The sequence below is a fragment of the Gadus morhua genome, chromosome 6 (genome assembly GCF_902167405.1).
Source record: "Gadus morhua chromosome 6, gadMor3.0, whole genome shotgun sequence".
Classification (NCBI taxonomy): domain Eukaryota; kingdom Metazoa; phylum Chordata; class Actinopteri; order Gadiformes; family Gadidae; genus Gadus; species Gadus morhua.
Window position 1 is genome coordinate 13,994,464 of NC_044053.1, and position 12,301 is coordinate 14,006,764.

The following is a 12,301-nucleotide window of genomic DNA, read 5'->3' on the forward strand; positions in this document are numbered from 1 at the left end:
CTATACATCTTTTTTTTTTATCAATGTAACGAGTTGCGAGTCTAGTGCAGGCTGAGTTTTTTTTTTCCCCAGCACCCCCTGCTGAGAATACGTTCTCGCTGCAATGGTTGGACCAGATGTTATAAACATTAAACGGTCACATAAATCATTACTATTTTTAGAAAATGTATGTTTGTTTCATATAATTGTATTGGAAGTCCTGGTTTTCACTAGGGTTGCCGCGGTGTGGACATTTTCACACCGAGTAATACACTCGTCTCCACACCGGTATTACCGAGTATAAACGGTATAAACTTTGAAACTAGGTCAACCGCCACACAAGCATCGGTTTTTAGACCCTTCTCGTCCTTCAGTTGCCGCCAACGTTCGAAAGCAGCGCCTAGGATTATTCTTGATTTCAGTTTTTCTCTTTCAGCGTTTTTATTATCAATTACTCTCTGAAAAAGAGTTTTCCTTCTCTTTGCTGGTGGTGGTGGTGGTGGTGGGGATGGTGGCGTCTTGTCTGCCATGGAAATTGTCTTCTACTGCTAGGTCCAAATGTGGATTAACTATAGTTCCAGTAGCTACCGCAGGATAACAACAAACAGGAGCTTGCTCTGGGTCACGAGCTCTAGGTCACGAGTACTGCACGAAGGGGTCGCGCGCGGGGCGCGGGGGAGGGGGAGTGCAGTACGACCGTTTGATTGACGTACTTACTGTCCAATGCAACTCGGTGGCAATGGAAATGATTGGCTGGAGTTTTTCGAGCCCTGCCCGTTCCACAGATGATTGACTTGTTTAATTTTCATGTCAGTACTTCTAACTCAGTGGCTGTAAGCGGGTTATGATAAGGATTTCAAGTAATTTTGCAAAAATGGCCAAAAAAGCAAATCACCTATACAACCTTTAAGAATATAAACACAGTTGTATTAATATGCACTAACTGTCTAACTACACGACAGTGATGGAATGTGTAAAATTAAACTAATAAAAATGTAAGGTGAGTTTGTTCATCGTCTTCTAACAGTAGGCTATGCAAGAAGCATACCAAGTTGATCACTACTGAGATTTTGCATTAAATATCCACTATAATATATTCATATAGACACGAAGACCTGCCTGTTTGGATTCTACAACTTGGCTTTTTAGGCCAATTGTGTTTTCTGAACTTTTTCTTTCATCGCCTACACATTTTAATAACATGACATGTGACAACAGTTTCAAAAGGCCAAGAAGGCAAATGAGGGGGAAAAATAATATGACTATGAAACCACTATTACATTAAAAACGATTACGTTTTTTTATTTTATTTGCATTTACCATCAAGTAGAGATGTGAATCTTCAAATATCTCGCAATTTAATTTAGGGTATTTGGGTTACAACGCATTTCAAAATATATAAGTAAAGTAAAGTAAAGGCGTGCTCATTTTCGCAGCTATAATGTGTGGGGCAATGTATGGCATGAAAGCAGTAAGATTATGCAGGTTAGTTTTTCAGATTTGGAAAATCATCAACTGATTGCAGTAATTGAAACACACAAAGTTAATCCTTAAACATATTATAGGTTTTTGGAAGTTGTGAAGTAATCTACAATCATAGGAGATGAGAATATATTCTACTCACTTTTTTAATCAACAAGGTCAAATTGGTATCTTGACCCTGTCCATCTTGCGTTTGGAGGACACAGAAAGCCTCTATATATTTCTATACAGACCAATTCGTTTCCAGTTTCAAAGCATATGCATTGTATTCTGAACGAGAATGGTATGAAATGGTTGCTCCCCATTTAATATTGGGCTATTGGACTGAAGCAGCCTACTTCATCGCGTTTCAAAAATTTGAAATTTCATTTTTTGCTTCAGGAAAATATTCTACTCGACCAATAATCGCACCTTAATCAGAAATCCCTTCCCAATATTGGGCCCTTTGGTCGGTGAAGGCAAAACAATTAAATGCTAAGGGGTAGAACATGAGATATACACAAAGAACACCTTTTTTTTCTCCCAATCATTAGTGTATGCTACTTTGTTTGCAATACATTATGATGTTGATTCCCCTGAAACAGAAAAGACCAACAAGCAGACCTGGGGTTTGGTCGTTAGTTTGATGCGCTGCAAGTTGATCCATCGTCTGTATCAAAATTGGCCCAGCGCTTCTTCTTTTTCTTGGCGGAGGCGTAGGCATAGGCCATCAAAACCAGGGTGGCGCCTGCCGATGAGTGCAATCCACGGGCCTTTGGACCTAAACAACTAAAAAGGAAGTGAAACAAAACAATTCTACCAGTGCCCAATTATATGGTGTATTCGTTTGCCTTCACCTCCTGTTGCACTTCGGACACACTCGGCCCCACACGGTCCTCCTCATGGCCTCACGCAGCGCCGGACTGCCCCACACGTACACGGCTGACGTGCACACGGCGCTGAGGCGCGCCAATGTGGCAAAAGGATTTAGGGCCTCGTTTACGAAATTCAATCCCATTCCGAACATAAATCTCAATACGATATTGACGAATGAGGGTATCCACAATAGCAAAAAAATTATAACCACAAAAAATATAATTTTTAAGGATTCTTTCTTGCTATCTCTCTCTGCGCCCGGGGGGTCTCGCTCAAGCTGGTATTTGGCAACAAAGTACAGTTTTATTGTCATGATTACTTTAGTGAGTATCACCAGTTGCAGAGAGAGGATGCTAAAAACAAACAGATCAGTCGCTTTCGAGAGGGGAATCACATTTCGAGCGAGTAGATGGGCAAAGTTATACAACCAACAATACACATTAATTCCCACAACAATGTGTTTCGTTACGAAGCGGCTGTAAATAAATGGATAGCAAACTGCAAAATATCTGTCAAACTGTGCGAACAAAAATGTCAGGATGTTGACCCCAAGAAATGAGGGTAAGACATTATATGTGCCATTTCTCGGAGGATATCCTTCGTATACATCAAACAAACCGAGGTAGTACACCGAAAAGCCAACCAGCGTATCACAAATGCTAGTGTTCACCATGAAAATAAACCTATTTTGAATGCGAAGTGTTTTTGTTGCCAATATTCCGATTGTTACGGTGCCAGATAAGAGGACAGCTGCTGTTCCAAGCAACAGCTGGAAAATAAAGATGAGGTAATCCAGAGGACTGTCAAAATCGACTGCAAGAGGCACACCCCCTGCGTCTGTGATATTGAAGCCATGCAGCATCGTAATGGTGCGTGCTGCCGATGTCAAACCGATTGCTTTTATAGGCTGGCCTACTATATATTTTCTCTGGAGAGCTCATGTTTTTTCTACGTCGTTTTCCACCTCTTGAAAGCTTGAAACAGTTAGTCCATATCATATACCGAGCAATATGCCCTTCTAAACTTCTGTTGGAAGGCATAATACAATTTAATTTAATTTTAGACGATCCTTTTCATGGTCGAAGCCAACATAACTTTGGTTATTTGTCGGATAAGACAAATGTATTCACTAACACGTTAGTTAGTGAAGCCTATTACGATGCAAGATGCATATTAAAATGCATTTTGTCAGTGGCGTTTCTAGGATTAGAGTTTTTTGATGAACAAGCTCTGGCACCTTATGTTAAAAATACATGTTCACTCATGGAAATGTGGACCATTGAACTGTTGTAATGCAAAAACGGTTGTTAATTTCCAGAATAATTCGCAATGGTTAAATGAACTGGATGGCAATAATCAAAGGGTGTTTGATTATTTGAAATGTTCATCAGTGTTGTTATTTTAACGAGGATGTTTTATTTTCAAAAACTGGGTGAGGCTAATATTTTCTATGATGCAATGATATTGATTTCATTTGCACAAACCTGGACTGAAGCTGAAGAGCCATGCCTATTTTAATTTAAGAACCTCTAAGATTTTTACTGCTTTCCTCCCTCATGTCCTGTAAGATACACTAAAATAAAAAAAGGCTTGTTTTGTATGTTTTATTGCAATAATTGATATTCATTGGATAAACTCAAATTGTATATGCCTTCACAGGCTATTTAATTGCTAAAGTAGCTAAAAAGCATATTACAAAAAAATAATACACCCCATGTCTATCCAAAATTGGCCCTTACGCGTCCAGTGAAATCAGGCCTTTACAAAGAAAAAGTGCCGACCCCTGCCTAGTGTGTAAGGCCATGTTACAGCGGACCATGGGTGACAGCAAGGGCTGCCTCAATTGTCTCAAGTTGAAGGGTCTGGTTCGTTTTAAACTGAATAAGGGTATTCAACTCTGAATTTATGTTTGGACTCTGAGGCTCTGGCCCAACAGGAAGTGATGGCATTGGTGGGGGATTTAAACAACCCGCCCTTTATTGGAGCCTAGTAGGACTTGTCCTATATAGGAAAGGCTTTCAAAGCATCATCCAATGTTCCATCTAAACACATTGGAAACACAAGCAGTTGCTACAAATCAATTCGCCTGTTGACATGTTTTTCAACTTTGGAGTCGAAAGGAGCCTGAACCATGGCCCTTATCTTAATAAAAAAGTGAATGTGCACTTCACTCTTAACTTTTTTTTGTTATGAAATAGAGGTCTGATATATCAGACCTCTATTTCATAACAAAAAAAAGTTAAGAGTGAAGTGCACATTCACTTTTTGCGTATTGGATCGGAAGGGTGTATGTTCATAGTTGTCGGAAAATGTTCAGCTCAAAAAATGTGGACTTGGTGCATTATAAGCTAGAGATTTGACTGCATTTCCTTTGGAAGTTTAATGTAACATAAATAAATTAATTGTGTCAAATAAAAGTACTTAAATCAATGAGCTTTGTTCTTTTCACGAATAGGTTATCGACTGTGTCTGCTTTTGAGTATGGGCTAAGCCTGCCAAATCACATAACTACAAATGGCTGAAGTGCAATAGTCGTAAATCTTCATCTGGGTTTGTGTAAAACACTTTACATATTAATTGTCAAAATCACTTATGTAAGCACAACTATTTGTAAAAGAATAACACTCACAGGTATATTGACCCAAAAATTCGACTGAATGTGAAGTCAACACAACAGCCATCATCCATCGATTTATAATAATACAATCATCGATGTCAACGATGATTTAATCCGACCCAAAAGTTGAGGGCACAATGAAATAGGTCGGGTTAAGCATAGCTCTCTCTTGCACATCGAACAGACACGGGTAACACACTTAATATTTAGACTCCATTCATCCACTCACGGTGAGCATAACAGCGTTGTTAAATTTTAGCTTTCGCTGTCGTGTGTGCATAGCCTCGTCTGGGAATGTTTAAGAACATTCATTTTCTACCACGAAGATGAATAATATTTTACAACCATAGCGTAGTAAGATTCGCAGCCCCGCCTCCTCCCCTTTTGCAGTCAACCAATGAGACCAAAGGGCCCTGATTTGAACCTATGGCTGGTTCAGACTACACGATTCTCAGATACGCAGACAGATCAGATGGGTCAATTGACCATACGCGTTCTCAATGTAATTGCCTTCCACTACATGTTTTATATGAAATCATTTATCTTATTTTTGGAATGAATGGCTGTTTCAGATCAGACTTAAATCAAAATGTCATACATTTAAAATATAAATAGCCATACTGAAACTTTTCAATTAGTCCTATTAGCCCATGGTTTCAGACATTATTTGAAGCATCGATCCTTCGTATCTCAGACTGATTATTTTGCCAATTAAAATCATTTCAACATGAATAGTCATACGTGTTTTATTCAATATTTGCTCTTAATAACAACTGCATATACAAAGTTAATATATTAATTTGTATAGGCCTAGCTTTATACAATTATGTATTTCCACACATAGGAAAAAGCTTGTGGAAGTAATTCCACAATTCATTGACCGAGACCAGAATGTGTCGATTCATACATTTAAATGCATTGCTCTGTTTGTGTGCGTAATCCCATTGTGATTCATTCCATTGAGTTTCATTCCAATTCTGTTGTTAGAGAGGGACACAAAACAAAGCAAAAACAAGATAAACGAGTAAGCAATGTCCAAACAACATATGGACAACAATGTAAACATGGTGAGGCTTAGGACGACCTTTCTTCCCGATGTTTTCATCCATTTACTATTCGTTGGAGTCTTTTTGGAATAAGTTCACTGCCTTGACTAATTCATTTATGATTTTGTCACGTTTAGAATGTAAACAGGTTTTACAAAATGATTCAGTAGTCCTATAAAATCTATCGGCCATACATTTACGCATTTGCATGAATGGTCTGAACCGTCGTTTTAGACTGTGCCCTACACGCAAGTTAAACGGAAATATGAGCACCGCTTTTGCAATCCCGTTATATCAATACAAAATGTGACATCTTTCTTCCATTATCCTCAAAATCTGAAATGGCATCTTTTAGCAAATGATTGCCAAACGATAATTTCAAGTAGACAGTTGAAAAGGTGGCCCTTACCTCCGTTTCGGACAAACTCTTCGCCACACAGTTCCCCAGACTGCCTCTCGCAATGCTGGGCTGCCCCAGATGTACAGCGCAGGAGTCACCAATGCATTCATACGTGCCATAATTGCAAACAAGTTTGTAGCTTCGTTTCTAAACCGTAGTCCCCTTCTAGTAAGCTGTCTTACAATAATATTGACGAAAGACGGGCCCCACAATGACAGGAAACATATTACAACAAAAACAATGATGCGTAACGATTCCCGCTTGCTATCTCTGTCAGCGCTTGGCGCTTCCCGCGCTAACTGGTGCTTTGCTATAACATATAACTTAATAGTCATCGCAACTTTCGTGAGGACTATGATCTGAAGAGTCATGACACCAAAAGCATTTATTTCAGCCGCTTTTGAGATTGGTACCAGGTTCTGTGCCGCCACAATAGTATAAGTGTAAATCCAGCAAAGACAACAGATTGCAATTACAAAAGATCGAGTGATATAGCGTTTGTAAAAGAAAGGATGGCACACGGCAAAGTAACGGTCAAACTGAGCAAAGAGGAATGTTAACATGTTGACCCCTAGAAACGAGGGCAAAATATAATATGTTCCGTTTCTTGAAGGGTAACCCTCTTGGACATCGAAGAGACCGAGGTAATAAACAGACAGCCCCGTGAAGGTGTCGCCGATGCTCGTATTTAACATGAAAACGAAGCGATTCTGTGCTCGGAGCACTTTTGTGCTGAATATTGCAATGACAACCGAACCGGCAACAAGGACCGAGCTTGTTGCAAACAGTATATGGAAAGTGAAGACGAAAAAATCTTCTGGACTGTCAAAGTCTACGGACAAAGGAACAGAGGTATTGGAGAGCATCGTGGCTCTCTGCCAGAGCTTGAGACACAGTCCAAACCTTTGCCCAATTTATAGATCACTTGGGCCCTTGGGGTAATCTCCAATCAGTGCGCGCCTGACATGTCGACGGAAGAATAATCACAGTTTTTGTGCAATTTTGAAAAGAAAAACTCTCTTAACTCCTTTATTATAAACTACCCTTACTCTTTTTGTTATTTTTCAATGGTTTTATGTTATCAGTGGAATTGGACTAAACGATATTATATGCATAATACACTGTTACTATCATTATTTTGTTCAGGGAGCCCTAATTGAAATATTATATCTAATATATAATCTAATTTTAATAAGAGGTTTGTCTCTCATGTCGTATGTCGCCTTGCATGGTTGCCTCCTCCTTCGGTGTGAATATATAAGTATAAACCGTTGTAGGTCGCTTTGGATAAAAGTGTCTGCTAAATGAAAATGTAAATGCCTCTGATGTTGACCCCTTCTAGTGTAAGCGTATGCATACTGTATAGGCCTTCATATTAAGAAGTTATGGTGTGACTACATGAGCAAGTCTATGGATTTACTAATCTAGTCCGGCTTCTTTTTTATGCCATGTATTGTTATTTTAGTTATTAAATCAAGTAGGCTATGTGTTTTTTGCAGCTTTAACCGGGCAGCCATAAACTTAATTCCGTTGGTATTGCACATAATTGTGTTGCATGAGTATTGATGCGTGCCGCACATCTTAATATATATTAATTCGCTGTTTTTATCCTAGATGCAGTTCTACATGCTTTTCTTCAGGCTTGTAATCACGGTGAGGTGAGGCCAGTCATCTAAACGACGCAATAGCAAACTTCTTGAACATGTACGGAATTGGACCACTAGGTGGCATTAATAGCTCTGATTTCAACACGATGCACAAAGGCTCTTTACACATTTCTGAACTGGTTAATCTTTAAATATGATGCGATATGGATAGCAAAAAAATAATAATCTTAGCGTTAATCTATGAATTGAGTAAACACTGTAGAAGGGCTGTTTGTAAGCGCATCGTACATTTCGACAAGAATACATGTGTGTATATATATATATATATATATATATATATATATATATATATATATATATATATATATATATATATATATATATATATATATATTTAAATTGAAGGTCCCATGGCATGCTACTTTATGGATGCTTTAATAGGCCTAGAGATATTAGTGGGCCCCTGACACAGTATTTGAAGACGTTCCCGAAATTCAGCCGTGGTGCAGAATTACAGCCACTACCAACCAGTCGAACATTGAGCTTTCCCCAAACGCGCCGTTTCGGTGTCTGTAGCTTTGATGCAATGAGGAGGAGAGAGGCGGGTCAAGCAGGAGGGTGGGGCTGGCCCTGAGCAGGTTGCGGCCACGGTACCATGCGTCCTGCTCGTTTTACACCAACGCTTTAGCCACTGGGGGACGATAGGCAGGCTATGGAAACTCATGTGTTAGAAAATCTCATAAAGGGAGATTGTCATGCCATGGGACCTTTAAACTAATACGTTAAAATGTGAGATTAGTCTTTCAATTTAACGATTTATGAGGCCTACCACATTCTGATCAAACACCAGGCCGGGCATTGATATGGCTTGTGAAGGGCTTTTCATTTAATTCCATTAATCTTCTGGTCAAACATTAATCTGCGTAAAACTGTGATGTATTGATAAGAATGAACCCACTCTCCGCACATTAAAGTTTGTATAGGCTACAGCCGGAAGTCTATCTTTGAAATCCATTTATATAAGCCTAAATTCGTGCTGTCAATCGTCAAAGAGATTTAAGCCATTCACAGTCAACAGCATTTTCTCATGTAATTTGGTTTCTGTGCATTTTGGAAGCATTCATGAACAGGAACTCGCAAATACGTGGGCTACAAAGTCTCAGCGAGCCGCATCATTGTGTTTCTCGGTGTTCCTCTTCAGCATTATTCTGGCGACGACCATCAATTTTCTAAAATATGAGTTATCGCTGTCGTGTGTGCCTATAGCCTATAATCTGGTAATGTTTATGAACATGTATTTTATACCACGAAGATAAAGGATCTTTTACACCCACGTTAGCGACGATAGATTCGCAGCCCCGCCTCTTCCCCCTTTTCATTCAACCAATGAGACCAAAGGGCCCTTTACGCACGCACGCAGAGCAGATTGGTCAATGTAATTTACTTCCACTACATATTTTATATGAAATCATTTCTAGCTTATCTTGCCAATCACCAAGTTATTTTGGATTGAATGTTTTTTTCAGATCAGACTTAAATCAAACATGTCACACATGTTTGGAAGCTTAAGAACGGGGAACTCGGGATTTTCTCGGCCCTGTTGCATGACACATCACGTGGCCTCTTAGATAACTAGGGAATCCATTAGATGATGTTATCGTCGTTGTTTCCTTGCCAACCCTGCTCGACTTGCTGAAACAAAACACATAAAACCCAGCAAACCAGTGTTTGGCGAGGTGTTGCAGACATCAACACGCAAATACGCACAACGTCTCTGCGTAACTGCATCGATGAACAACCACAGTGTTCCTCTATCGCCCGTATTGCCACTCACAAGTTTTGGAAACGTGTTGGTGTTCCTCTTCAGCATTCTTCTGGCGACGACCATCATTTTTCTCAACTTCTCGGTGCTACTGTCCATTCTGATGAACAAATCGCTGCGCAACGAGAACCGTTTCATGTTCATGTTGAGCACCTGCCTGAGTGACATCTGCTCCGGGGTGTCTTATTATTATGCTGGTGTTCTCGACGTGAGGGACCACTACACCTCTCCCAATAGAACCTTCTACATCGCCCCTACATTCCTCGGGCTGTCATACATGGCCATAATCGCTGCTCAGGCAGACCGTTACCATGCGGTGGCTTCTCCTTTCAAATATTCCCAACGAATGACCAGAAACAGGACCCTTCTTGTCATTCTTGTTTACTGGGTATATGCCTTCGTCATTGTCGCTGTCAACAACCTAGTTCCAGTGGGGACAGCCAAAAGAGTCACTGGCATCGGTTCGTTCCTGGGGAACATATGCACTGTCATAATTATGATTGGTCTGAATATCCGACTGTACTACATTGCCACGTTTCAGTTGATGAAGGAGCCGCCCTCCGCAGACAGGGATGGCAAACGCTCCTCGATTTATCTCGTCGTGATCGTTGCTGTGTTTTTTCTAGGGGCCTGGTTGCCCCTATTCATTCACATTATTGTGTGTAGTTTCAGCGGCACTACGTGTTATTCGTTTAAGAACGAAGGCACTGACCCCATTCGTATTCTGCCCCGCCTTAACGCCGTGATCACCCCTGTTCTGTATACCAGAGGGTGCACTGCGCTCAGAGAAAGTCTTTTCACCCACGTCTGGCGATCCTGCTGCCGGAGGTGAGAGTGAAGACTGTTTGCATTAGGACTATAGGCCTGCACTGCCTTGATTTACCACATGTTTGTCCAGCATGCTATAAGTGCATGGACAATACAGCCAAGGGACATTTATATTGGTTAATACATAGCCTACATTTCGATAAAGTAGTTGAACGAAAACTTTTGCATTCTGTATCCATCACTAATATTTTTTTTATTTATCTTTAAAGCTTAAATCCCGGAATAAGGGGACCAGGGCCCTGTAAACAAAATCCCCACGGTCTACAGGATGAAGAAAAAGAGTTAAGAGTGACGGATAGTGAAGTGGATGCCGAACACATAAACATTCAGAATCAGAATCCATTTATCTCGATAGACCCATTGGCCTTTCAAGCCTGTTCCCATTGAACTCACCCCATTCCAACATGTTGTAGCCTAAAGGCGATGATGTGTTAATTCACACAGAGTTACAAATTACAAAGAGTTATTGTTTCCTTTTATGTCACCTGAATTGCCTGACTAACCGTTTAGCAAAATGTGAATAACGCTCATGTAGTTTCTCCGAGGAGGAGCACGTAGGCTATGGTCCAAAATAAGCGTTTATTTTTATTTTTTTAATCTTTCTATGTCATCAGTCCCGGGGGTGCATTTCTCCCACAAACCACAGCGTGTCAGGAGAACCCTTTGGCACGCCGCCATACCGTACACTGACCGTGGGCTATTCATGGAATTCCCCTGCAGCAAGAGGCTACGGACCATTTCCCATGATGTTTTAAAGGTGACAATAATGTAGGCCTATTGCCCAAGCGGTCAGGTAATGGTGATTCAAAATAAATAATAATAGGCCTACCATATGATATATAGGCTGGTTTAGCTAATCCCAATGTGTGACCAAAGACGGTCCACAACTGGAACCTCTGATTAACGTTCCGCATTATATCTAAATTGTTCACCAGATGACGTGCAACTTGGCTAATGCGTGATGATAAAATAAAAACAAGTCATTGATAAAGGGGCCGGGATGTTATCTCTGAATGCTCGGTGGTCTTCGTGAGGAGGAGCCAACACTTCCGCTTCCAACATCTGCGGCACACTGTTGGCTACCCTTGGATGCATTATTACTGGCTTCTACTAAATATGTATCTTGGATGTTAGTTGGTTATCAGCTCTACATTAAAACTTGAATTGGAATAAAATAAACTTGCCTTGATTGACAAGGCCTTTACCAACAGTGCACGCGTCACTATGTTGTTATTGCCTAAATGTAGACGGTGGAAGGTTTTGGAAGGAGGGGAGGCAATATTGGCCTAACTATTTTCGAAATGCAATGGTTTTATGCTATTGTAGCATGTTTTGGCATAATAGTATTGATCGATAAATAAGGTTCACCCGAAATTTAGTAGATTCATTAGGGAACACGTCGCGACATATTAATCCACCAAATAGCCTATATCAATGTATACCACGGGGATTAAATTTGTGAGTGATTGTAAACGAATACAAGCTATTCCCGCATTCCCACATTCATGAATAAATACTCAACCTATAACTTGTATGGCAGCGATTCTGTATGTAATATACTCCATTCTTCACCTGATATTTGTGATGAAAGAGATTGGGCTAAGAAATTGGCCAAACCCCCACGAATAGACCTGCACAGGGAGCGATGTTTTCCCTGCTCAACTC

At 40.3% G+C, this 12,301-nt stretch overlaps 3 protein-coding genes across 3 annotated transcripts; 1 reads left to right on the plus strand and 2 right to left on the minus strand.

Annotated features, from left to right (window-relative positions):
• Window positions 1-1,319: 1,319 nt before the first annotated feature.
• On the minus strand, window positions 1,320-3,178 carry LOC115545813 (trace amine-associated receptor 3-like). Its single transcript, XM_030359252.1, has one exon. The coding sequence runs from the start codon at window positions 3,176-3,178 to the stop codon at window positions 2,294-2,296; it is 885 nt and encodes a 294-aa protein (XP_030215112.1). The 3' UTR covers window positions 1,320-2,293.
• A 2,351-nt stretch (window positions 3,179-5,529) lies between these two features.
• LOC115545880 (uncharacterized) lies at window positions 5,530-7,338 on the minus strand. Its single transcript, XM_030359356.1, has 2 exons — window positions 6,389-7,338; window positions 5,530-5,910 (listed from the first exon to the last, which is right to left on the minus strand). The coding sequence occupies exons 1-2, from the start codon at window positions 7,243-7,245 to the stop codon at window positions 5,835-5,837; spliced, it is 933 nt and encodes a 310-aa protein (XP_030215216.1). The 5' UTR covers window positions 7,246-7,338; the 3' UTR covers window positions 5,530-5,834.
• A 2,259-nt stretch (window positions 7,339-9,597) lies between these two features.
• LOC115545668 (adenosine receptor A2a) lies at window positions 9,598-12,244 on the plus strand. Its single transcript, XM_030359050.1, has one exon. It carries the CDS (start codon window positions 9,777-9,779, stop codon window positions 10,638-10,640), a length of 864 nt encoding a protein of 287 aa, XP_030214910.1. The 5' UTR covers window positions 9,598-9,776; the 3' UTR covers window positions 10,641-12,244.
• The last annotated feature ends 57 nt before the right edge of the window (window positions 12,245-12,301 follow it).

Bases quoted from the DNA above. Each gene is read 5' to 3' on its own strand.
- LOC115545813 (XM_030359252.1), bottom strand. From the start codon at position 3,178: ATGCTGCATGGCTTCAATATCACAGACGCAGGGGGTGTGCCTCTTGCA.
- LOC115545880 (XM_030359356.1), bottom strand. From the start codon at position 7,245: ATGCTCTCCAATACCTCTGTTCCTTTGTCCGTAGACTTTGACAGTCCA. The intron at 5,911-6,388 runs GTAAGGGCCACC...CTCTAACAACAG, and splicing joins AGAGTTTGTCCGAAACGGAG to AATTGGAATGAAACTCAATG.
- LOC115545668 (XM_030359050.1), top strand. From the start codon at position 9,777: ATGAACAACCACAGTGTTCCTCTATCGCCCGTATTGCCACTCACAAGT.